Source organism: Parasteatoda tepidariorum, chromosome 3 (assembly GCF_982258835.1).
Source record: "Parasteatoda tepidariorum strain Cologne lab strain chromosome 3, Ptep-v5.0, whole genome shotgun sequence".
Taxonomy (NCBI): Eukaryota; Metazoa; Arthropoda; class Arachnida; order Araneae; family Theridiidae; genus Parasteatoda; species Parasteatoda tepidariorum.
In genome coordinates, this window is record NC_141757.1 from 13801270 (window position 1) to 13829034 (window position 27765).

At 31.9% G+C, this 27765-nt stretch overlaps 1 protein-coding gene across 1 annotated transcript in view; it reads left to right on the forward strand.

The window, feature by feature from the left end:
* The window catches only part of LOC107444320 (cell adhesion molecule Dscam1-like), a 230960-nt gene that overhangs the window by 96977 nt on the left and 106218 nt on the right, over window positions 1-27765 (forward strand). The window contains exons 7-17 of the mRNA XM_087158837.1: window positions 644-771; window positions 1827-2106; window positions 6606-6767; window positions 9255-9539; window positions 10636-10755; window positions 12509-12682; window positions 13489-13636; window positions 16354-16502; window positions 17776-17934; window positions 21891-22043; window positions 27227-27297. Of these exons, the coding sequence (XP_087014963.1) occupies window positions 644-771; window positions 1827-2106; window positions 6606-6767; window positions 9255-9539; window positions 10636-10755; window positions 12509-12682; window positions 13489-13636; window positions 16354-16502; window positions 17776-17934; window positions 21891-22043; window positions 27227-27297 (1829 nt within the window). The remainder of the gene's footprint in view (window positions 1-643; window positions 772-1826; window positions 2107-6605; window positions 6768-9254; window positions 9540-10635; window positions 10756-12508; window positions 12683-13488; window positions 13637-16353; window positions 16503-17775; window positions 17935-21890; window positions 22044-27226; window positions 27298-27765) is intronic.

Consider the following 27765-nt stretch of genomic DNA (forward strand, 5'->3'; position numbering starts at 1 on the left):
GGTTTCTATTGTTATCAAAAACCTGTTGAACAGTTTTTGTCCCACTACAAAGACAAAGGGTTAACTGTCGATAGAGCGAAAATAGTTATTTGATGTTTATTTAAAAATGTATATAATTAGAACTAAATCATTTTTTTAATGTTCTGTGAGTTGGTATTATTATATAAAAATTTACATGCATGTTATCTTAATAATGGAAATGATAATTATGCTAACCCAATTCGCTCATGGGCAATAGTGGCACAACTAAAAAAAACACGCGTTTTGGACTAAGAACATGTGAAACAAATATAAAAATACACATTCTTTTCAGCAGCAATACTAGTACAACTCATAATTCAACTTGAAGGTAATCTTCGTTTAAGCAAATCGTTTCGTTAAGCTTCGTTTAAGCTTCGTTTAAGCATTCGTTTTTGCTTAGCAATGAAAACTTTAAACCCACTTATCTCAAAACTTGATTTTTTTGAGTTGTGCCGCTATTGCAGCCCATGAGCGAATTATTACGCCACACTTAATTATTACGTCATGTCGGATGTTTTTTTTTTCAGATTTAAACAATAATTTCTTAAATGGTGTAAATTTCTAAAAAAAATGATTCAACATCTTTTTTTTTTCTTTTTAAATGTTGAGTTTGTATTTTCAGATAATCCGCCAGCATTTCTTCATGCATTCAAGAATATGACAGTTACTCCGGGCACTCCTGTTTCGTTAAAATGCTCGGCTTCCGGAAATCCCCTCCCTCAAATCACGTGGTCTCTGGATGGCGAGCAGGTACATATTACAAACTATTGTGTGCTTATGAATTAAAAATAGAAGATTAAATTGATATAGAAAAGCAAATTGGAATTTTAATAAAAAAAAAATAAAAAAAAAAACAGAATGCGATTCAGGAGTTTATCGGGCGACATCATGTATGTATTAATTTGGGAACTTTTCTGTAAATAGCAACAACAAAAAAATGGATTTAACAAAACAGATACAAAAATAAAATAAATTCGCATTCAGACTTATATTCTTTTAACTTAGAATTTGCAGTCTGAATTCCATTGAGTAGAATTTGAGGATACCAAAAAATGCCAAAATATTAAGACAGATAAGAATTTCCAGAACATAAATACCAATAAGTTACTGTCTGAGTTACTAAATACTATCTCTGGGCAAATTATTAAACGCACTATAAGATTCTATGTAAAATCTTAATTATCAGGTGATACCATACAGCATTATTGTTTCTACAAGACTGAAACTGGTTTGCACTTGTTAATGTTCGTGTATCAATTGGTTAACATTGCAATGCAATACGTTAAAAATAAATACAAATGGGAAGTATATAAAAAATATCCTGAATAAAAACTCATTACATGTATATATATAAATATAAAAGTGTTGCATATAAACTCGTGCAAAACATGCAATTATTAAAAGAAACAACAGTGCGTCCAATAATTTGGTCTAATTATTATAATTTACTAATATAATTCCTGATATAATAATTATTCTATATTTATTAATATATCATCTAATTTATTCAATAGTCGAATTTATATTATCTATCGTCTAATTTAACCCATTGATGCACGAATGTAAACAAGTGTAAACCGGTTTCAGTCGCGTAAATACAATAAAGCTGAATAGTATCATCTGGTAAATCAGATTTTAAACAGAATCTTATAGAATTTTTTTTTTCATTTCTTGACAACTTGAATAAGAGCAGTTTCTTAAAAATATCTTTTTTGTTTTGTTTTATCTAGTAATTTCTGTTATTCCCAATTCCGTTTTTTTTTTCAGTAATATATATATATATAGATTTTTTTTAATAACAACAGGTACCAGAAGATCAGAGTTTTAGATCTGGAGATTATGTTACTCTGGAAAATACTGTAGTGAGCTACGTGAACATATCCAGAGCCAATGTTGAACACTCCGGTGAGTTCACATGCTCAGCAAAAAACGACGCAGGAGAAATTCAGCACAGCAGGTGGATTAGGATACCCGGACCACCCTTCGTCAGACCTATGAAGAACCTGACAATTGTTGCCGGGGAACTTATGAAATTAAGGTGTCCTGCCGGAGGGTATCCGATTCATAGAATATCCTGGGAAAGAGGTAAATATTCCATTTAAAAAGAAATGATTTGCTGTGTTATTTGTAAAATAAAGCATCATTGTTTGGAACACTTTTTACTATAAGAGTTGTATTCGTCGGAAGTGTTAAATTTGTGAAAGAAATTTATAGTTCGTTCACCAGGAGTTGGCACTTGGTCCCACCTCCTCGAACGAAGAGTTTACTTCGGCGATTGAGTAAGAGGAGAAAGTCGCCGAGGTTGAAATTGAGACAACCCTTAATGCGCGCCAAACGTAAACAGTGAATTCTTTTTCAGTCACTTATAGTTTGTCTAAAATAAGAACTCCCCAGACATTCGTCTGGACCTGGGGTGGTGACTATGGTAACGAGGTATGACTATTTCAAGTAGAGGAGCGAGGTCACTGTTTTGGAATGGGAATATCTTAGAAAGGGAATATCTTTCTTCGGTCTATTGTTGTAGTCCTAGAGGTAAGCTTCTCTCCCTAAAATGCGTTGTTTCCATATCACCAGACGGCCTCAGACATTGTGGCGCGAGGAGTTCTTAGCTTAGACAAACTATACTTCGCCTTATCATCTGTCTTTCATACCTTTCGTTACTCAAGTTAATTAAATATATTGCAGCAAAATCTCTCAAAAAGGACAAACTATTCTCTCAAAAGAGAGAAATATCATCAAATTTATGAAATATTTCATGATAAAAAAATGTACATAGAGATAGCGAAATAAATATTTTTGTCATACGATCGCCAAATAGCAACCTTGTTCAGGATTGTTCACATCTTTCTCCCAAAAATATTCTATATTTAAGCACAAATACTGTGCGGCTTTGAGGAGAACTCCTCCAGTCTGAAAGTCTGGGGCTGTCTGCCGTTATGGTGACAAGCTCGAGCACATTTTTAATGAGAGTGAAATGGAGAAAACAAGGCGTCGATTGCTTTACTCAGGCCGACCTGCGCTAAGATTAAGACAAAACTATTCACCCCACACCTCTATTCGAAGTGACCTTTCCTCGTAACCAAAGAACCCGCCACGACGCAAGACGGGAGTCTGGAGGAGTTCTCCTGAATGCCGCACTATATATATCCGTAGATATTTTATATTTACCAGGGAATTATTTTCTGCCTGACGTGACAAACTCTACGTGTGTTCTACCCAATAAGGCTCATAGTTTTATTTTTTGAGGAAAAAAAATTAACAATAAACTTTAAAGATTCAGAAAGGAATTTTGACTTTGTTTAAAATTCGATTTCTCAAGAACTGTTCGATCGATTTCACTTATATTTGGTATTTTGCAATGTAAAATTGCATTCGTTGAAATGATGGTAAAATTGTATACCATACATTGAAAAAAAATTCGACTATTATTAAATAATAAATGATCTCCAAAAGTCATTTTTTGCATAGATTTATATTTGATGCAGAAACAAATTTTATAATTGTGAGCAAAAATTTTTCAATTCGCTCGAAAAGTTCTCGATATATGGCGAAATACGGAAAAAATAAAGTTAACATATTCGGATCTAATCTTTGGACCGCTCTCATGACCTAACTATTGGGACAATATTTCCTAGATTGCTGCTAACTACTATATTTCGGGGGTCAGAAACCCGAATTTGTCATAAAAAAATGGGTTTATTCAGAGAAAGTACGTTTTAGCTTCGGACTTAAAAAGTCTTTTTTACAAATTTATTACATATTTAAGGTTAGACACTTGAACCATTAAGATTGAGTCTGAAAACATGACGATCCGTTCATTAGAGCAAAGGTTATTCAGAATAGTATGTTTTTTGCACGTCGTAAGAGGGTATTTGTTGTGTTTTTTTTTTTTTTTTCATTTATAAAATCAAAACATATTATGTTGATTTAATTAAATGTTTCTCTTACCTCAAAGATACAAATGCGGTTATTATATTTGGAGAAATATCTGTTTAAACTGACATGAAACACTTTAAACACTTTTTTATGATAAGAAATACTTTTCTGTTTCGGTAAATTTATATTTAAAAAACTGAAATTTTTCGGTAGAAAAAAAAACATTAAGCAACCTCGAATAAATCAAAGATTTGAAAAAGATAGTTAGAGCTCATTTCATTCTATGGTACTTTGAAAGGAATCTTCATTAGAGCCGGAACATTAGATTTTATTTATTTTCGAATCTTACAGTATTACAGACAACATTCTTCAGCGCATTCACTTAATGAACTGTAATTTACTTGAAACTTCCGAAAAATTCCACATCTCCAATTCTCCAAATGCGTCTTTTTTTTTATCGTTGAAATCAAAGAAGATGTTTTGTTTTTATTGTTTATGTGAACAAAAATACTTTCATTAATTAAATATAAATGTTTATTGAAAAAAAAGAAAGAAAGAACTTTGATTAAGAATGTAATGGTCATTGGTTGAAACGAAAAACATGCTACTTTAAACACATAATTCTTTTTTTTAATCTAAAGTGTTTGTTTTCTATATTATATAGTTAAAAAATGTTTTGAGAAATAAAATTAAGAAAACTATTACAATATTATTTTTCATAATAAGGAATTTCTTATGATTTTTTTTATTAAAAAAAAACAAAATGCTTTATTACTTTATTTTTCTACGTGCATTCATTTTTCTGAATTTTCCTAATTCATTTTCCTAATTTTTCTGAATACTACTTATGCCAAATTATATTCCGTCCAAATCTTTTTCTCCATAGACACGATTGTCTAAGTCAGTGTTTCCCAAAGTGGGGTACGCGTACCCCCAGGAGTACCCGAACAGTTTAGCGGGGGTACGCGTTCTTATGCAAATTATCTTGCAACAAGCGGAAATTTCAAAAACTTTTATTTAAAAACAAAGCTAGCTATGAAAATTTACGATTACGTATTTTTCTATTAAATATTTTTTGCAGAGGTAACAGTTAATAATTAGTGGTGTCAACAGCCAGTAGTGATTTTTAACTTTTGTGCAATTTTTTATAGTAAAAATTAGGGGTACACAAGAAAGGGTACACAAAAGTCATAAGTTAGGGAAACACTGGTCTAGGTTAATAATTTTGCAGAATATACTTAATATCTGAAAAATAAATTGTTCAAATATTTTAAAATCTCTCAACATTCAAATACCAACAAAGAATATACTTTTTTTAAATACACATACTTTTCTCGAATAGATATTTCTAGTAACACAAAATGAGTTGTGGATGCTGCAAGTTTATAATATATGCCACTTATAGGTTTTTAGTTGGGGGCCAAAATTTTTACCGATGTTACCAATTTAGTTTTCATCTTTACGAAGGTTATTTACATATTTCATTTAGTTTCTAATTTTAAACTTTTGGTACTCATAAACATACAAAATGTAATTTGCTATAACATTTAAGACACTCGTTTAAGCAACTTCATCAGACGTTTCTTTTCATAAGTGATAACTTACTTATATACTAAGAGCTTGTGGTATCGGCGACTCAAGTGAAAATAGTGGTCATATCTGGTTTCGAAGCCTACATACACAATTCTACAAATAAGTATTTGGACGCGTGTGATTGAAAAGAAAAAGAGCACTACAAGAGAGGCAATTACAGCGTGAGCCCTCCGGGGTATACTTTCCACTAGTCCTTGTGTGACTTTCCACTAGTCCTAGTCGTATTTTCGTCCACTCGGCTTGGTGAAGACATGTAAGTTCCTTCACCGATTTTGGACGGATAGTACACCCCTTAATTCCACTATCCATCTCGTCCCAGAGGAGTTCAGGTCTGGGCTCTGGACAGGCCAGTTCACCCCTCAGACAGGCCTCAACCCCTTTGGCACCATAGCAAGCCTTGGTGACCCTCGCAACATGACAGCTGGCATTGTCGTCCTGGAAGTAACAGGGGTCCAACTCGTAAAACTGCCACAACGTAGGAAGCACATTGTCATCCAAAATAGTGCAGTAGGCATCTTGCATGGGACTAAAGCCGATGTTGTTCCCTACACGATATATACCGGGGGAGGGCATGACGTATCTCAGGTCCGCAGATATTGTCATTTGCATAGGTGTTCAAATACTTATTGGTAGATAGTGTAGACGGTTTCTAAAAAGAAGGTCACGATATTAAAAATTTGGTAACTCCCTTCAATGCAATTTTGTTAAAGTATTTTTTTCCCAAATAATTAAGAAATCAGGCTGGTTTTTCTCCACAAATGTTGATCATGTAAAATTTTGAAATAAAGTATACGACATCAGTGATTGAAACCAGTTTTTAACACAAAGCAGCAATAGAAATGCCACAACATAATCTTAACATTAATATTTTTTTTACAGATGCCACTTCCTACTAGTATAAAAACTAATTCTAGAGCTTTTTTTATTTATTTAAGTTATTGAAACTTTGTTTTATTTATAATAAATGCAAAACAGTATTAGTAGAAATAAATATTTCAATTAATATTTCAACATTTGCTCGCATCATTTATATTACGCATATAACTGAATTTCTTCAAATTATGTCTCAGTACTTAATGTATTTTTATTGATTTATTTATTTTAAATTTCTATAGATGGAATTCGCCTACCAGACAACCATAGGCAGACTGTTTATCCCAACGGGACACTTCTTGTTCGACAAGTCGAAAGGATGGTCGACGAGGGTCGGTACACGTGCACCCTCAGAAACAAAGAAGGCGAAAGCGCGAAGGGAAGCGTTTACATCACTGTAAGAGGTTAGTTATTTACGAAATGGGAGAAAGAATTCCGTTTTTCCTTTAAAGTAGCAAAACATTTATTTTAGTTCGTTAAAACTAAGTATTTTTCTTTAAATACAATTTCTTTCACAAATAAAAACCAATAAATTTTTCAAGTTTCAGATTAAATATTCTTTCAGCAAAATTAAATTCCATTTTTTTTCTTCAAAAAATTCCTCTCATTAGAATTAATATTTTAATTCATTTTTTAGTATTTCTTATGACTATAATCGTATTAGAAATGAATAACTGAACAAATAATTAAACTTCATAAGATGCTTAAGTGATTTGATAGAATTACTGAATACAGATTTTTTTTTTTTTTTTTTACTTTTTACATTTATAGTTGTTGTAGTTCATTTACGTCGCATTAGAGCTGCCCAATGGGCTATTGGTACTTTGGGAACCACTGATCTAGATCCTATTACGTTTATTTGCGTTTGTGTAACAACATGAATAACATTTTTCGAAGCATTCCCTTAAATATGAATGTAAACTAAAATATTTTATCAGCAATTCTCATAAACAATTGAAGTGTAATTTAAATTGTAAATACATTTCTCTTTTCTATTCGGAGTTTGTTCCCAGAAATTCTGTACAAAAATAAATAAGATAAATTCTATTAAATTCTGAGACGCAAGAAACCTGAAACTTCGAACACATTGTGATGAAAACAATGGGATGGAAGTTTCTTTCATTTCTGGAATGCAAATGAATAATATCGGCTTAAATAGCTAAAGATAGAAAATTCAGAAATAAACTGAATGTTCTCCATCTGAATAAAAGATTCCTATTGTTTTAGTTCGTAAAGAAAAAAAATGGAAAGGCATTTTATGAGTAACTACTTTAAAAGAAATTCTTTTTATTATTACAACGATATAAAAAATTTTCATTCGCTTTAATTTTTACTTTTATGTGTAAGATGATGCATTTTTTTACGATACATTGCATAGAGAAATGAAACAAGCTTTCGTAAATTCTCTTTCGATTTCATTATAAAAATTCAACAAATTTACTTACAAAGACCTTAATATCTTTATAACTATGTGTATCTAATAACATAAAAATATGTTTGTTATTATGCTATCTTCCGCTATTTCTGTGTTAATATCTTTTTCAACTAAAATTTAGAAACGTTTAAATGATCATAAGATCATGCGATTAGGATCACGGATGAGTGAAAAAAGCATTGTACTGTAATTGTAGAAGAAACTCTGAAGTTTGATCACCAGTGAATACGGAATAACCATTCCAGTATATTTATACACCGAAGAGCCATTACATTATGACCACCCTGCTAATAACATGTAGGACCACCTTTAGCCCTCAAAACTGCTAGCACTCGCCGTGGCATTGATTCCACAAAGTGCTGACGGGTAGTCTGAGGTATTTGGTACCAAGCGCTCACCAACTGGTCCTGCAATTCCCTCACATTGCGAGGGTGTAGCGTGGCAGCACGAATTTGGTTTTCCAAGTAGGACCACAAATGCTCTATTCGATTAAGGTCAGGTGAATTTGGGAGCCAAGACATGATTTGAAAGTCATTGGATTGTTCATTGAACCAATCCATGACGATTCGACCCTTATGACATGGTGCATTATCCTGTTGGTAAACACCATCCCCCGCAGGAAAAACTGTTGTCATGAATGGGTGAACCTTGTCTGCAAATATGTTCAAGTAGCTTACAGACGTCAGGGATTGTTCTATGAGGTCTATGGGTCCTAATGTGCCCCATGAAAACATTGTTCCTGGGCGAGAAACCATGAAAACCTGGGCGAGCCCATTGTTATAGATTAAGGGTGGTCATAATGTAATGGCTCTTCGATGTATATATACATATTGTAATGATTTATTCCTAATTTACGTCTGTGATTTAAACTCTACAAAGATTACCTTTTTAATTTTTAATTAATTTTAATTTTTTTAAATTATTTTTCCTATTAAGTGTTTTGTTACTTAAATTTTCCAATTTTTTTTTTCATAGATGGCAAAACTGAAATATAATTTGCTTCATATTTTTTTTACCAAACATATTTTTAAAAATTATTTTATACGATTTAAGCTATAAGCACTGTTTTATATTTTTTTCTTCTTAGCGAATTTTTCCTAACTGTTCGATTAGTATATCCGTTTTTAAGGCATTTTAACTTTGACTCCACGTCGGTAAGTTTGTTTTCTGCTATTTTTTTTTTAAATCTCAAACTCATTTTCAATTGCGTTTTTTAGAAATATAAACCCATTATAATGAATAATTTTTATCTTAGGATAATTATTCTTCATTTTGAAATATTGCATTTACCATCGTGAATGAATGCGTCCTGAAGAGAACCGAGAACCTTTAGGTTTTCCCATAAAAAAAATATATATTTTATTTTTTAATTCTTCTTTGTGTTTATATATGTTATATGCTTTGTGTTGTATATATATATATATATATTATATATACGTATATATTAATTTTACAGTTCGTCCAGTTATTGAACCTTTATACCTGCCTTCATCAGTACAAATGGGTCAACGATTGAGCATGACTTGTACAGTCATTAAAGGAGATCCGCCCATCACACTGAAATGGCTCAGAGACGAGCATGTTCTTCAGAAAGATGGTGACGTCAGAATTCACAGCATGGCTGACTACTCTTCAACGCTGCTTTTCGATCCAGTGAAGCCAGAACACAGAGCCAACTACACATGCGTCGCAAGCAATGAAGCTGGATCAGAACGACACAGCGTAGCAATGGTAATTCATGGTATGCATAATGCAGCTTAACAGTGATTAGTATTTATATTTAAACTGGATATTTTCATGATTTTTTTAAATATATACACACTTACAACTATAAAATATCTTATAAAAAAACAACTTAAAAAATGTGTTATATCGAATTAAAGTTTGAAACACTTTTTTCCACTTGAAGGAAAAAACTGAGATAAATTTGCTGTATAATAAGGAAATTTCTCCTTAAAAAAAGACCCTGAATAATAAGGAAGGTTCCTGGATAATAATGTAAGAAATAAAAATTACGGTCGAATCGGTCTTTATTTTAAATTAAGATTTTTCAAAATTCTGAAGTTTTCTAGATTTTTTCTAAATTTCTATTGCCTTAGAGGGTAGGGCTTCCGCCTTCCAATGAGGCGAACCGGGTTCGAATCCCGGCGATGGCTGGTCGATACGAATCCACATCCGGCTTGCATCGACCACAGTGCTGACGTGAAATATCCTCAGTGGTAGACGGATCATGGGTTGGAGTCTCTTTGGCGTCAGACTATACGTGGAGGTTCTCGTGGTCTTCCTCTCCATGTAACGCAAATGCGGGTTAAATCCATTTAAACGTCCTAAACGAAGGCAAATTTCTCCCTTTACTTGATCCAGGAGTTCCCTTGTCTTCTGAATTGGGTTCAAAATTTCAAGGCCAAGGAGTTGAACATCAGTAGTCGCTAACCTAAAAATTGGGTCAGCTGTTCAAGGACGGTTATAATGTATGAGACGCTGGTTAATAAGTTTTGAAAAGAATTAGAGCTAATTTTGTATAATGTTAGTTAAAAAAAAACGTAGAAGAAACGTGAACAGCAAAATATGAAAAAGACGACGATATACGACTTTGTGTTTTATTTCGTATCTATTTTACTTTGATAACAGATTTATGAACTCATTTGAAATATTACTTACTCGAAAATTCTATTACTTCTTTACAAATTTATTTGTGAATCACAAACAATCATTTAATTATTTGCAAAAACACATCTTTTCTTCTACAACGTACGGGTATGACCATTTAATAAGCGTTGTATTTTATTTTATCAATTATATATTTTTTTCTTAAAAAGTTAATGTTTGCCCTTCAGTGCCACCTCGTTGGAAAACTGAGCCAAATGATGTCGATGTCATAAAAGGGCGGAGCGTCATGATAGACTGCGAAGCTGATGGCTTTCCACCCCCCCGACTGACATGGAGAAAAGCGGAAGGTGATTTCTCTTTTGTTAACTCAGTTTCTTAAAAAAAAATAGAGATAAAACACAAAAAAAGAGGGAAAAAATGTAGTTAGGGAGAATTATAGAAAAAAAAGTTAAATGCTTAAAATCCCCCTTTTCCTTTATCAAAAAATGTGTGATATACTTTTAAATATTTTAAACGATATTATTCTTGTTTTTCCCATGAAATATCAGCAAAATAAATAATTAATTGAAAATAAAATAATTTTGAAAAATTAAAATGCCTTCTGCAACAGGCATCAAAGGCCTAATTTATATTTTCATTTTAATTACATAAATGTTTTTTCAATTCTACGAGACGAAATAAAACAGTCAAATCTTAATCTACGTCCAGATATTTGTGGTAATTTTTCACTATTTTTGGACATCTTTTCTACCTGTATTGCGCTTTTGCAGATAAAAAGTTGCCTTCATTTAATGATAAGTCTTAATGACTATGTTAATTGAATTATATCACAGTCATATGTCACCTGTTACCGACTCAAATTTTTTGCTCACATAATTTAAGTTCTTATGTGTAGGATTATTTTGAATTTGTCGTATATCACCCGTTACTAACTCAAATTCTTTGTTCATATAAATTGCGCTTTTATGTAAAGGATTATTTTGAATTTATCGTACATTTCCCGTAACCAACTCAAATTCTTCGTTCATATAATTTGAATTCCTTGGTGTAAGATTAATAAAATAATATCATGGGTAGTGAAATGCATACATTTTCTGAAAAAGATTTCCTTTGTGTGTGTCTCTAAAGGTCTGGTTTCTTAGGATAAGCGCCTTATCTGGGCGTCAGCGGAAAGTTGACGTAGAGCTGACGCCAAAAAAATACTTTTTTGTTACCTCAGCGTGAGTAGTCGGTCCAACGCAGACATTATCTCTCATTGCGCATGCGTTAATAACGTAAACAAATATTTATTTTGAATTTGTATTGATTTGGTTATTGTCGACCAGTGTTTTAGAGAACAAATAATGACTTTGTCCAAGAAAAAACATATTATAGCTGAGCTAAATGAAGAGTGCTATGATTAATGAAGAAGCTATGTTTAATGTCAAAATCAAAATCTTGGCTGATTTCAATGTGCTGTTGGATGTTGTCCGCCATTGCTTCTGTGGTTAACGTCACGTTGTAATCCAACTGCAGTTGAGTTGGACGGCAATTGGACGGCAATTGTTGGACGGCAATTGTAGTTCAAGATGAGCGTTCGAGGACGTATACTATCAAACTCACAAATGGACCAATCAGAGGTTAGCGCTGATTTCCAGTTGACGGCGTCCTGTCCTAAGAAACCAGGCCTTAAGATGCCTGGCAACGGCTTAAAGATATGTTCAAATGACGCAATATGTGGAATACAATTATGTGGACATAAATAAATTAAGTTTGCTATGTAGAATCTATCAAACATTGTGCCTTGTATCCTGAATGTTGGCCTATCATATCGTTTTGTATTTTTGAGTGCCTCGTAAGAAAGCGTTCAATCAACAATAAAATACAATGGGTGAATTCTAAGCAATAAAACGAAATGAATTGTGATTTAGAAACCTTTTAGATGTTTCTCGCCTACCTAGAAGTATTGATGCAAAATAAAATCTAAAGTCTGGTGAGTTTTATTGATATATTTATATACAGCTTTCTGAAAGTTTTAAAGTAACTCAATTTTAAAATAAATCAAAATGTATGGAGTTCATGACACATAAAAATCTAAATTATTTCTTTATAAAAATTCAGGTACCGTACCAGAAAGCTACAAGCCAATCAGCAGTAGTTCTCACCTTCATGTGTTTGAAAATGGCTCCTTGACGATCCTAGACGTCGCTGAAATTGATGCTGGCTACTATTTATGCCAGGCTTCGAATGGAATTGGTTCTGGTCTCAGCAAAGTCATCAGCTTGACTATTCATGGTAAGAATGTGCAATAACATTAGAGCATGTGCACGTAATTGCTATCGGCTATCACAAAAATAACAGAACTTGTAAAACGAATTGAAGAAAATGACAACTTACAATGTTTGGTTTCCTAAACAAAGATCTTTATTTAGGAAACATCAATCTTACTATCATCAATCTCACTATCTTACCAATCTTATTCATCTAACCAATCTGAAACAAACCAATCTGCGTCTTAATACAATTCTCTGTTAAGGAAACCCAACATCAATATTGCAAATCTTATTCTTCTAACCAAACTAATCAATCTAAATCAATCTTACAATGTTCTGTTAAGGAAACCAAACATTGTATTCCCGCAAAGTTCCAAAATTAATTGTAAAACTCCTGAACAGATCAGGCGAATGATAGGACAAAGTATAAAATAAATTTTCTACTGCATGTCAGACTATTCCGATATAAATATTTATATGCATATCTGTTAATTTTAGTCTCTGACTAGTTAACGCTGTCCCTGCAAAGGATAGTTGTTTCGGAAATTTTTTTTTATAGTTTTCCTCTGCTAACAGCACCATCTGTTGATGGATTTTATAACAATTTTTAAATAATATGGTGGATAAACCAATGATTTCCTAATTACAATGCAGCAAACCGTACATTCATATCTCCTCCCATTTCATAATTTTCCTATACTGATTGTATTTTCTTATACTATTCTTATATTAATAAATTTTTTAAATCAATGGGTACTTTTCGAAGCCCCGTCGTAAATATAACCGCTGTCGTAAATATAACCGTCGTAAATATAATCTGTTTTACAGTTGCTGCTCATTTCACCAATAAATTCCATGCTGAGATTGTAAAGAAAGGACAGGACGCAAAAATGTCTTGCCAAGCGTTTGGCGAGAGGCCGCTCGCCATCGAATGGACGAAAGATAAGCAGACATTAAATACAAAACTAATGACAAGGTAAAAATATTTCAGCTTATAATGAAGCTGAATTTTTTTCCAGATAAGTTGGGCCGAAAAAATAGTTATATATTCATTATTTACTAATTATATATATATATATATATATATACACTACCGGTCAAAAGTTTGCGAAAATTTTTAAATCTGCAAAGAAAAGGCCTAAATTCAAATGTTCATAGAACTGCGAAAAATCATTCAAATGGCATGAAAATTTGATATGTTCTGAAGTGAACCCTCAACTGTTAGTTACATATGATCAAATTGCAATACTTTGTTTTTTGCGAACTGAATCCAGCTTTTCATCACGGATTGTTTTTATGGTGAAAAAAGTTGTTAAGTTTGAACACTTGCCAAACTTGCAAAAAATATTTTTTGTACTTTCTGTTAATAGAAAATAGTTATTTGAACAGTTCTATGTAAGCCCTCAAAATTTCAAATCGATTCGATCTTTTTTGACGAAGTTATAGAATTTTGAAAAACATGTGTACTTCTCTCGATTTTTGAGCATTCCACATATGCAATCTTCTGGTCTATACATCTTCTATCAAAGAACTTTTTAATTTTTATGTTTCTATATTTTCAAATAATTAATATTTATCATAAAACAAATACTCTTATTCATTATTGTAATTATTATTGTTTATATTTATTGTTTATATTTATTGCTTACCTGTATTAGTTTTGTTGTGATATTTTTACTTTATATTAAATTAAATTAAAAAGTTATAACAATAATTACATAAATAATTCTAAAAAAATAATAACAATAGTATAAAAAATTTGCATTTTTATTAAACTATTTTATTTACAACAGGTCAGATATTTTACATATTCTTATTCGTATTTTGTAATTAAATAAATTAACATTTAAATCTTAGATTCCTCGAACCATCCACCTTTTGCTTTTATTATAGCCTTACATATGCATAGCATTCGTTCTAATAAACCATTAATCACTTCAAGTGATATAGAGTTCCATTCCTGTTGTAAAATGTCCCATAACTGACTTCGATTCAAATATCAGAGCATCGTTTGCAAGAACAAACAAATTTTAGATGAAATGTGACATCTATGAGATATTGTTTTAATTATATTCATAATAAGTTCCTTGTAGTAACAATAATTACAATAATAAATAAGAATATTTGTTTTATAATCAATATTAATTATTTGAAAATATAGAAAACATTAAAATTAAAAAGTTCTTTGGTCGAAGATGTATAGACCAAAGGACCGCAAATGTGGAATGCTTAAAAATCGAGAAAAGTACACATGTTTTTCAAAATTCTATAACTTCGTCAAAAAAAATCAAATCGATTTGAAATTTTGAGGACTTACATAGAACTGTTCAAATAACTATTTTCTATTAACGGAAAGTACAAAAATTTTTTTTTGCAAGTTTGGCAAGTGTTCAAACTTAACAACTTTTTTCACCATAGAAACAACTCATGATGAAAAGGTGGATTCAGTTCGCAAAAAACAAAGTATTGCAATTTGATCATATGTAACTAACTGTAAAGAGTTCACATTAGAACATATCAAATTTTCATGCCATTTGAATGATTTTTCGCAGTTCTATGAACATTTGAATTTAGAACTTTTTTTTGTAGATTTCAAAATTTTCGCAAACTTTTGACCGGTAGTGTATATATATATATATATATATATATATATATATATATATATATATATATATATATATATATATATATATATATATATATATATATATATATATATATATATATATATATGTATATATATATCGTAATAAAAATAAATACGAAAATTATAAAAAGAAAAAACAACACGAAGAAAATTACGAAAAACAATAAGTTATATTTACTGAGCATAAGCTGCAAGTAAATAGAACTCATAAAATAAGTTCAAGTTGTAGAGAAAACACGGGAAAAATTACGGAACAATGAAACAAAGAGGAAAAAGAAAAATAATAATAATAATAAAAATAGCAGGAAACCGGAGAAAAATCCGAAAAAAGGGGAAAAAATTAATAAGAATGCGGAAAATAAAAGATATAATCTTTTCATCAGCTCACACGATTGTATCCGCAAAAAGGAGTGCTATCTAATATTGTATCAATGTAGCCAAAGCAAAATATATCAATACAATAGCGTGCGGAGCACTCAAAAGAAAATTTTTACGAAAAAATTACAACAAATAAAATAGAATCCAATCAGTAAAAATATCACGTAAAAACAGAAAATAAAATATAAAGAAAAATAGAATAAAACATGAAATTAAATCTATAAGGCAAGTAGCGAAATCAAATGAACTTACATTAACGGGAAATTTTTCAAGAATGATTTAAAATATTTTCGTAACAAGATTGCCAGATTGCAAAATAGGAAATCTAAAGCGCATTTTATTGTGTAGTTCAACTTATTGGGAAATGTCAAAATTTGTCATAATAATTAAAATTGTCTTCTTTATAGTACTTTTTTTTAATCATACTTCACATTAGGACATACTTTCGGACATTAATTCTTTCTAATAATTAAATAAATATGACATTTATCAATAGAAAAGAAAAATATTTTTGAAACGTTTAAAAATGTTTTTCAAACAAATTTAAATCTTATTTTCTCATAGTCAATCCTTAAGTGCTTTTCAATTTTAATTGAAAAAAATTATGGCTATTGATCAAAACTTGTGCTTATCTCATTTCGTTCATTGTTTTCATTAATTATTTAAAGGTATCGTCTTACTGAAACTGTTTTTTCGAATGGAAGCTTATCGGAACTACTGATAGAGTCAGTGGGCAGAGAAGATTCAGCTTTGTTTACATGTCTAGCTACAAACTCATACGGGAAGGATGAAACTAACATACAATTGATAATTCAAGGTAAGTTGAAAAAGATGGATGAGTAGCTTACTGAATATATTGTCAATAATAAACAGGCTTTCCTGTTTTTCAATAAAAGTACCAACCTTTTAGAAAATGCAACAAAAATTGTTTTAGAAAATAATTTTAGAATCAATAGAAAATACTTTTAGAAGAAAATAATTTTCAGAAAATATAAAAGCAAAATAATCATTTTTAACATTTGTACTGTATATCGTTCTTGGTGGTCCCATCAAGAAATTTTGATGGTTTATGTTGGTTTCAGTGCGATTCATGTTGGTCCAACATCATTTGATGGTCACCATCATCCAACATTTTCCATTACGTGTTCATGGTTTTTGATATGCCAACAAACTTCCATCATTCCCAGATGGAAAATGATACTTGAATACTATGATGGTTAACCATCAAGAGAAGTTTGACTCTCATGGACCAACAATCCGTGATGGTTCATGATGGTTCCAACTATACATTTCCATAATGGTTTAATAGGAATTCTTGTTGGTTCTCAGGAATATACTATTAAAACAATTTGTTGTTTTTTTTATGTTGAACCATCATAAATCAGTTCGAATTCCTACATTGGGATGATGGTTGTTCATGATCATTCCAACATTTTATTTCTAAGACAATATGATGGAAATTGGTGATGGTTCAACATGAACTAACCATCAAAACAAGTTGCTATTCTTATGTTGGACCATCATAAATCAGTCCGAATTCCTACATTGAGATGATGGTTACTTATGTTGGTTACCATCAAAAAGCATAATGGTTCATGATTGAATTATCGATGGTTACCATCAAGATTATGTTGATCCATCAATGGAAAACCATCAGAAATTCTGACTTGGGTAACTAATGCCACGTAATAAATAAAGATAGTTAAAAAATAGGAACTTCTTCTTTAGTTCTTAAAATTTAAACATTGCTTTCAAGTATCGTCCCTCAAAATTTCCATTTATGGTTTCAAAATTCCTCAAATACATGAAAAAGTTGTTTACCTTGTTTTCAAATGATTTGAAATGAATTTGTTGTGTCACCATCTTTTCATCAAGCAGTTGATACATTTAGTTGCGAAAAAAGGCTCAATAAAATCAAACTTCATTTCATTATACTAAGTTTATCCGACCACTAAATGAACTTAAAAAAAAACTATTTCATTTAAGCAATCAGTTTAATATATTATGAAACTATTTTAAATTTATTTGCGATTTCCATATGAACATTGTGTTTCTATTTCATATAATGAATCTATGTTATTTTCTTCCAGAAAAGCCAGATATACCTCAAGATGTGAAAGTAATAAGAACCGGAAGTCGATCTTTAGATTTATCTTGGTCACCTCCTTACAGTGGAAATAGCCGATTATTGAAATATACCTTTTCTTACAAGAAAGTGCTGGACGAAGAGCAAAAATCTGTAAAAATAGGTAAATTCTTCATGAAACAAACACGGAGAAAAATAATTCTGATAAAATTACCTTATTGTATGGTTATGAAATTTACGGTTAAAAAAAAACACATACTTATATATGATAAACCTAAAATATAAGATATTTAAGCCATTCATTTGATTATTTTTCCATTCATACGGTAAAAGAGTACCGGAAATTCCGGTTTTCAGAATTACAGTTGCCATTTAGTGAAAAACTTAAAAGCAAATTGAGCAGAATAATCCAACAGAAAATTGCCCTAAAGCAGGGATGGGCAAACTTTTTTAGTCGGGGGCCAAAAAGCGAGAAAAAAAAGTTTGGTGGGCAGAGTAAAAACTTCTAAAATAAAAATAATAAAAAAAACGATATACAAGTTTTAATATAAATATTTAATGAGATAAATGAAATTGTGATTTCATTTTTAAAAGTTCCTTACATTGAGGTTCAAAGTGAGATGTGCTTATTTTAAGAAATGAGGCTAAATGCTTGTCTGTTAGTCTACTTCTGAAATGATTTTTTCTAAGGTTCATAGTTAAAAAGACTTGTTCACGTGTATAAGATAAAGCAAATTGATGATAAGCAAATTGATGCAAAACTCAAACTTTGGCATGTTTAGAAGCAACAATAGTGTGCAATCTTTACATACTCAATAAATAATGTTAGAACTTGCACCGGCAGAGAAATCCTCTCGTTGGAGCTTAAAATGCGCTGTCTGCCACATGCGAAGCACAATTCACCTGTTAGATTTCATATGTCTGATACTCGAGAAAGACAAACGTTAGTTGGAGCTAATCCGCGGCTGTTTTATAAAGAACTTCTGCGTTCAAAATTTTAACAATTGAAGCTGTCTGTGCTAACTATTTCAATCAATTCCACCAATAGAGAAAGTAGAAAGGTCATCAGTACTTTGTTAAAAAAGAGAAAAAAGTAACTTTAATCAAAGTAGACAAAATAATGGATGTATAATGTATCCTGTTTATATTCGCCACGCATTGGCAAGTTAGAATTCTATCCACGGGCCGGATAAAACCTTCCGGCGGGCCACAGTTGGCTCGCGGGCCGTAGTGTGCCCATCCTTGCCCTAAAGTATGAAATAAAATTCGTATTACAAATGAAATTTACTTGTTTTTATGTTATTCATGTTATCTTCCCTATAGAATATTCTAATACAAATACTTATTAGCTAATGTTTTTATGTGCTATGTTAAAATTTATGTAAATGGTTTTCAGTTTACTCAAAATAACTTTATAAATGCATGGAGCACTACCCTAAACTATAGCTTATAAAGATATTACAAATCAACAATATTATATTTATTTTTAATTGTAGTCTATTGCCTTTTTGTAACCCATATTGAAATTAGGAATTCATTTCATTTATGCATTATGTAAATATTTAAGCTAGTGATTTCTATTTATAATATTTTCATAAATGTACCATACGCTGCCTTTAATCGTCTAAACATGGTGTTAGCAATATTTTCTTATAACAATAAAACAATTTCCTTTTTAATAATATTTTTGTGATCTTGTCTACAGCCTATATTCTTACCCATATTCTAATTATTCATTTATGAATATGCTATCCTAATATTACCTAATAGTTGCGTAAATGGTTTCTAATTATAATAATTTTATAATAACACTAATAATTTCGTTTGCTTATCAACATATGTTAATAAAGTTTTTATTACAGCCAATCGCTATTACTTTTTATGAAATGAGTATCCCATACCTTATAATAATGTATTTATTACAAATATAAAGTTCTTGCAAAACATCTATCTAAGCAAAAGTAATGATCTTTTTCTATTGTTAATAAAATTATAATTCCAAGAAAATTTTTAACATTTACTGATTATGTTTTTCTTTTTATAATAAATATAAAAATGGTACTTACCTTAAAATCAAAATGTCCAGGTTATGTATACATAATAATTTAAAATTAATATCGATACTTTTTCGATACATGTTTGTTTTACAATACTCTCACTAAACAAATTATAAGATTGAAATAGTTTAAAATTAACATGATCTTTTAAAGTGAATTTTGTCTATTATAAACGATGTTTACATTACGTATAATTCTATTTATTTGTTCTTAAGGTTTTGTTCCTATAGTTCTGTTCGTATGGTTTTGATCTTATAGTTCTGTTCTTATGGTTTTGTTCTTATAGTTCTGCTCTTATGGTTTTGTTCTTATAGTTCCGTTCTTATGGTTTTGTTCTTATAGTTCTGTTCTTATGATTTTGTTCTCCTAGTTCTATAGTTTTGTTCTGATAGATTTATCCATCCTTATTTCCTCATTTCTATATATTGCTCTTCCTATATATTTAAGGCAATCACTGAAATGTTTGTTAAATGAAACATAGTGTCGTATATTCTAAAAATGGCAGCTGATTTGAAGAGTCAATTTAATGAAAACAACTTGCTGCTGAGGAATGATTTATCTCACCAAGAATCAAAATGATTCGAAGAATTTTAATTAGGAAACTCTATGATTTATTCTCACTAACATTTAAGATAAGTTACATTAAAAAAAAAGAAACGGAATTTTCTTTAGGAAACCTGATGATTTATTTTTTCTAAGAGTTAAAATTATTCACATTAAGAAAGAGAAAAAAAAATCTGCTAAGGAAATTCGATGGTTTATTCTCATTAGGTTTCGAAAATAGTTACATTAAAAAAATTGACATTCTATTTAGGATACCCGAAGAACTTTTGGCACTAAGAATCAAAATTAAATTTTTAAAAAAAACGACATTCTACTTTGGAAACCTTATGATTTATTCTTTTCAAGAATCGGAATCAGTTCATTCAAGAGAAATAATATTCTGCTAAGCAAACCCGATTGTTCTCATTTTTATGAATTAGTTTCTTTAAAAAAATGACATTTTACTTAAGAAATCCTGTGATTTCTTTTTTCTGAATAAGAATTGCGAACATGATGCATTAAGCAAATTAATAAAATAAAGAAATAATAAGAAATTAAAAAACGATGTCTTGGTTTGGAAACTCCATGATTATTCTCAACAAGAATCGAAATTCGTTACTACTTAGCAGGTTCGTCAGCATGTTTCGCTGCTGACTGGAAACAATTTATGACAACATTCCCTGCTTTCAACTGAAATATTTTGCTGGAGCGTCTGCTAATGCTATCCTCAGACAGCATTACAGCTTTATTACAGCAGTCTGTATACAACAGCAAATAATGCCTACATTTAAAATATTGTTTAATTCTTTTTTTCAGCCAGCGATTTCATTTGTTAATTACTTTGTAATTGAGTAAAAAACTTGGCGAGAATAAAGAATCTGGTTTCCTCAGGAGAATGCAGCAAATAGTGCATTTATTTGTTTCCATTCTTCAGTAGTTAATTTTTATTGATCGATTAATTTAGGTAAACATAGTATGAAATGCCTTTGAATGAGCACTGAAGTTTCTTGTCATCATTATTATGATTATTATAATTATTATAATTATTCAATCTTAAGAGATGCAGCATAAATTGATTTGTGTAATCTACTAAACATTAATTTCGTTTTTCCTCTACCTCTGTTAACGAAACCTTTATTAACGGTACATTTGTTTTAATTATTATTTAATCTTAATTATCATTATTTTGATTATTATTATCTTCATTTAATACTATTATTAATTACTATTATTTAATATAATACTTACTAGTATTTAATTAATAATTTAATACTTAATATTGTTTAATTATAATAACTAACGTTATTATTTTAATTAATCTCAATTATTATTATTATCATTATTATTATTATTATTTAATCTTAAGAGACGCAGCATAAATTGGTTTGGGTAATCTACTAAACATTAATTTCGTTTTTCCTCTATTAATGGTTACATTTGATTTTTATATTAGAAAATGTAATTTTGTAATCCTTAATTCTGTTTTGTCTCTAATTATGACACACTTGTCATTATTTAGAAAAAAAACGAGTTACAATTCCACCATCAGAGACAACTTGGACGGTTAGTGGATTGATTCCTAATACACGTTACTCCATACAAATATCAGCTGTGAATGCTTTAGGAGAAAGTGAAAATAGTAATCCTGTTACTGTGACAACAGAAGAGGAAGGTAAGAACAATGTTTCTTATAAGGTATTGCAACCCTATTTTTTCTGCAAAAACAAAATCCAAACAGATTAAAAATTGTTTTTAGACGAGAGACAATATAGCAGTTTTAAAGAATTGAGCAAAAAAAATGCAGAATTTTAAGGAAAATTCTTTTTATTTAAAGTTAACATTTAACTCACGGAAACATAATGTCGACAAGTGGTAAATTGTTTTCGTTGCCACTAGATGGAATTTATTTAAAAAAAATTAGTTCTGTAATAGTGTCTTTACTTCAAATTTAAAAAAAAAAAGTACAGGCTTTTTATTATAACTATTAAATATTATAATACTCTTTGCAAAATTAGTCTCAAGTGAACACGATTTCAATGTGTTCCACATTTTTACAATGGTTATGGAAAGACTTGCCTTTTCCATCTCGGCAGTTTCAGTAAGAAGAGGGAATTCATTGGCATGGGCAAAAAATATTTGAGGAGGAAACCATGGTAACAGAGAAGGGTAAAGTATGGAGAGTGGGAAAATCGCATAACCTTCAAGCGCCAAGCGCCAACTTCAAGCCAAGGGAGGTAGAAGGGTTTAAAGTGGAAAGACAAGGTCTAACTTGTTGCGAACGTTTAAATAAAAAGCTGAACTACTTATCGCGTCGGAGTTTGGCGGAAAGAGTTAGAAACTTTCGAATTATTTCTTATCGAATACATACAAACATATCGAATACAATTATCGGATTATATAATTATTAAATTATATAATCGAATTATATAGTCGAAACTCCGAGTAGTTATATAATCGAATTATATATTACGAGGGCGTTTCGAAAAGTAAAGATACAATGGATCGCATTCCTTAAAAAAAACATTTATTTAGAAAACGTCAATTACATCTTATTAACTCGATTATTTATTATTTTTCGACATAATCACCCCCGTTATCCAAACATTTGTTAAGTCGGTGCACAAGCTTTTGTATCCCACAGTCATAGAAGGTTGCCCCCTGTTGTCGGAACCACATTTCAACTTCATCTTTGAAATCATCATCGTCGTGGAATGATATTCCACCAAGATGTGACTTCAGGTAAAGGAATAAATGGAAGTCGCTGGGAGCAAGGTCCGGGCTGTATGGCGGATATCCAATACTTGCCATTTGAATTGTTTGAGTAGTGTTTTGGTTACGAGCGCTGTGTGAGGCCGAGCGTTGTCATGAAGCAAGCGGACTCCATTTGTCAGCATTCCCCTGCTTTTGTTTTGAATTGCCCTTCGAAGACGTTTCAATGTTTGGTAATATGCAGCAGCATTAATTGTCGTTCCGGGAGGCATAAATTCCAACAGAAGAATGCCGTGTCTGTCCCAAAAAACAGAAGCCATGATTTTTTTCCCTGAAATCGAAGTTTTGAATTTCTTGGCTTTGGGTGAATTCGAATGGCGCCATTGCATTGATTGTTGCTTGGATTCAGGTGTATGGTGATAAACCCACGTCTCGTCACCCGTCACAATGTGATCAAGGAACTCATCACCTGCTTCTGCAAAGAGTGTGAGGAACTCGAGTGCAAAGCCCATCCTTTTCTTTTTGTGTTCTTCTGTTAACATTTTTGGAACCCAGCGCGCACACAATTTCCTGTACCCTAACTTGACAGTCACAACTTCATAAAGAGTTGTCATTGACACTTCCGGTATGATCTGATGCAATTCTTTTAATTTGAGACGTCTATTCGCACGAATTTCTTCCTCCGTTCTCTGAAGAAGGGCATCACAGATGGCCGACCTGTTCTTTGTTCGTCATGAATATCGGTCCTACCTTCAGAGAAATGACGACACCACTTCGTTACATTTTGTCTATTCATAACGTTCCCATAAACAGAAACAATTTCTTTGTGAATATCCGCTGGTCTCTGACCTTTTGCATGAAAAAAACGTATGACGGAGCGCGCTTCGCATTTGGCGGGATTCTGAATCGCCGCAGCCATTTTAAACACGACCTACTCCAACCAGAATCAACTTTGAAATGCAGAATGACCGCGAGGAGAAAGCTAACGGTTCAAGGTTAAAACCTGTGTTGCCAACTTGCTCGCCAAAACTTTTCTTTTCCTCTGGCGTACAGTGTATCTTTACTTTTCGAAACACCCTCGTATATAACTATCGAAATTATATATTATACACTGGTTATCATAAATTAAGGAAAAATCACAAAAATAGCGATAACTCTTTCAAAAGTAAGCCAAACCGTGCAAAATTTGCATATGTTGTCCACTAAGAGTAGCTGAGTAAAATTGCAATATGCAAATTAGTGGCGCTGCACTCGGCTTACGTCATCTGCCTGGAGCATAAAAGTCCAAGTTTGAGAGAAAGCACACAAATTTTACTGTGATTGCGACATTGAAAATCTGAGATAGCCAATTCGTAATAATGACCTCTAGGCATCATTTGCCTGAAGAACTACGATGGAGAGCCATCGGGAGACTAGAGGCAGGGCAGAGTCAATCAGAAGTGGCCAGATGGCTAAATGTGAGTCCATCTGTGGTTCATAGACTTTGGAGGCAATTTCAAACCACAGATTCGGCATCTAGGAGGTTCAGTCAAGGACGGCCAACTGTTACGACCAGTGCCGATGACCGATATTTGACATTAAGTGCACGCAGGAATAGAACCGCTACTCCGACACATCTTAGATCCTCTCTTGCTGCAGCCACCGGAAGGTTGGTGTCAACGTCAACTGTGCGCAGAAGGCTCCACGAAGGTGGTCTGTATGCGAGACGACCAGCCATTTGCGTGCCGCTCACATCACGCCATAGGAGAGACCGTTTGCAGTGGGCCCGACAACATGTCCACTGGACGTCAGATCAATGGAGGCCTGTTCTCTTTACGGATGAGTCCAGGTTTAGTCTAGAAAGTGACAGTAGACGTTATTTGATATGGAGAGAACCTGGGACCCGTTATCATCCATCAAACATCCGTGAAAGAGATGCATACGGAAGAGGCAGTGTCTGTGTTTGGGGAGGCATATCCTTAGGAGGGCGCACATACCTCCATGTCTTTCCAAGGGGAACCGTGAATGCTCAGGTTTATCGAGACAACATCCTTGATGCTTATGTGCGCCCATATGCCGGGGCAATTGGTGATTGCTTCCTGTTACAGGACGATAATGCAAGACCACACAGAGCTCGCATTGTTGATGATTATCTTCAACAGGAAACAATTACTCGCATGGAGTGGCCAGCTCGATCCCCGGACTTGAATCCTATCGAGCACGTTTGGGATGCTCTAGGGAGGCGTGTATCTGCCATCAATCCGCCCCCTCAGACCCTTGCCACGCTTGCAACTGCTTTACAAGAGCAATGGCTCTCACTTCCTATTGAACTGATAGACCGCATAATTGAAAGCATCACACATCGCTGTTTGTGCTGTATTGCTTCTAGAGGCAATCATATTCCATATTAAAGGTACTTTTTCTATTGCAAACCGATACTTCCAATTTGTTTATTTTATACATGTGCTAATTTCTATACTACTATTAATGTCTGATAATTTCTTTTTATGTTGTTTAATACCTTACTATGTGTTGTATATTGTGGGTAAGTTTCATAAAATTCCATGTGTAATTTCTTGAGTTATCGCGATTTTTGTGAATTTTCCTTAATTTATGATAACCAGTGTATAATCGATAATTATATAATCGAATACATATCGAATACAATTATTTCTCTCGAAATACATACAAACAGAGGTATTTTTTCGGAGACATTTCCTTACACGAAATCGAATGAGACCGATAATGAGGCGAAAGGGCTAATAGTTCAGAAATTTTACTACTTACGCACAATAGTAAAATTTTGCGTTTGTTCAAATCTATGCACCCAACAATGGTATCTATACAATGAGAGCATTGTCTCATAATATCTCTCTTTTGTACGCTAAATTAAATTAGACGGAATATGTATAGAGAGAACAATGATTTTATAAGTTAACAAAATATGTATAAAAATAAAATATTTGAATTTTTTTCCAACAAATAAAGTATTTTTTCTATGTTTTAACGCTTAATTGAATGAAACAAAACAAGAGTTAATAATAATAAAGTTCATAAGTCGCAAATGCTATAATTTGTATAAAAGGATACTATTTATAAATTTCACTTTGTAGGAATAAAACCCTTATAACATTCAAACTATTCATCCCATCAACTAATTGTAGTCTCATTCGACTCAGCATGTAAATATACATAGGAAACAATACCTCATTTGTGTAATGATTTTATGTCAGATGCGTAAATCTGTGCAAGTATGAAATCATAATTTTTGAAAATGAATCCCTAATAACTTCTATTTTTTCCTATCGCCTCGAGTTCGGTGTCCTTTGACACAGCGTTGAAAACCCACACTGGAAACATGCGTCGAATTACCAAATATTTCTTTCATTTTCTCCTTCAATCTTTGCGTCCAGCAGTGGACTGATCGTTAAGACAAAGCTCCCAGCAGATCACCGAAGTCAAGCATCACTGACTGCGGTCAGTGTGAGGGTGGATGACCACTTGGGTCAGTCTGCTTAGGGACCGAGGGTGTGCGGCATTGGTCCTCGTTAAGCTGTACTACCGTAAAGTACTCGACTTCCCCAGCAGGTCGTCGGGCTATCGAAGCGGGGGTGATATACCCCCGGCAGAGGATCAAAATTGTGATGGCGATTCTACAGATCATCCTCAGGGATGTTTCCCAGACAGTCGCCAATAGCCCATTGTGCAGCTCTAGTGCGACGTAAATGAACTACAACAACAACCTTCATTCTTTGCTAATTTTTGAGCCTTCCAATTATAAGACTTTAATGGAGAGCTTGTTTTGTAATTGAATAAACGATAAATTTTAACTAACGTTTAAATTTAATTTATGTCATTACGATTAAATTTATTTTTAAGACAATTTTTAAATTCTTTAACTAATTATTTTTAACAAAGTGCAAGAAATGCTTACTACTTATTTTAGTCAATATAATATTAAAAGTTATTGTCTGTGCAAAAAACGAAAAAATTTTTTTAATTTTTTTTTATTTATTTCATTATTTCAAAAACGAATAGTGTTAGAATTGTCCTTTTATCACTCTCCAATATATTTTCGAAGATATTTTATATTAATCTTATTTATTTTTTTACCTATTTTAAATTTATTTTCTATTAAAATTTGGTTTTATTCTGCTTTTTGAACAGCACCCGGTGGACCACCCTTATCAGCAAAAGCGCTCCCTTTGTCTTCGACTTCTGTAAAAGTTTTATGGGAGGTAAGTAAAAAAAAAAAGCTTTACCTGTCGTTATAGATTTAACAGCACCAATAGACATTATAAAGCATTACTACATGTAATATTGTTTATACATTAAAATATAAATTAAATCAAACATGCATATTTTTTGTTTTTTACTTTAATGTTCCATCGTGTTGTTGTTGCTAATCTCAACTTGTCCAACAAAGCTAGATACTCCCCATGAATCCAAAAATCTCTAAAATGTATAGAAACAGCACATAATTAGTGACATAAAAGTTAAATGGAAATAAATAAATTTTATTCACAGCTTGTTTAAAAAAAGTAAGTAAAAAAAGCGTGATATTAACAATAGAATCTTACCTCTAAAATCTGCGATAGAAGTTAACAAAATCAAATGCGTTGGAAATGAAAACGGGCCCGGCCGGGATTTGAACCTGGGACCTCTCGCACCCAAAGCGAGAATCATACCCCTAGACCAACGGTGCG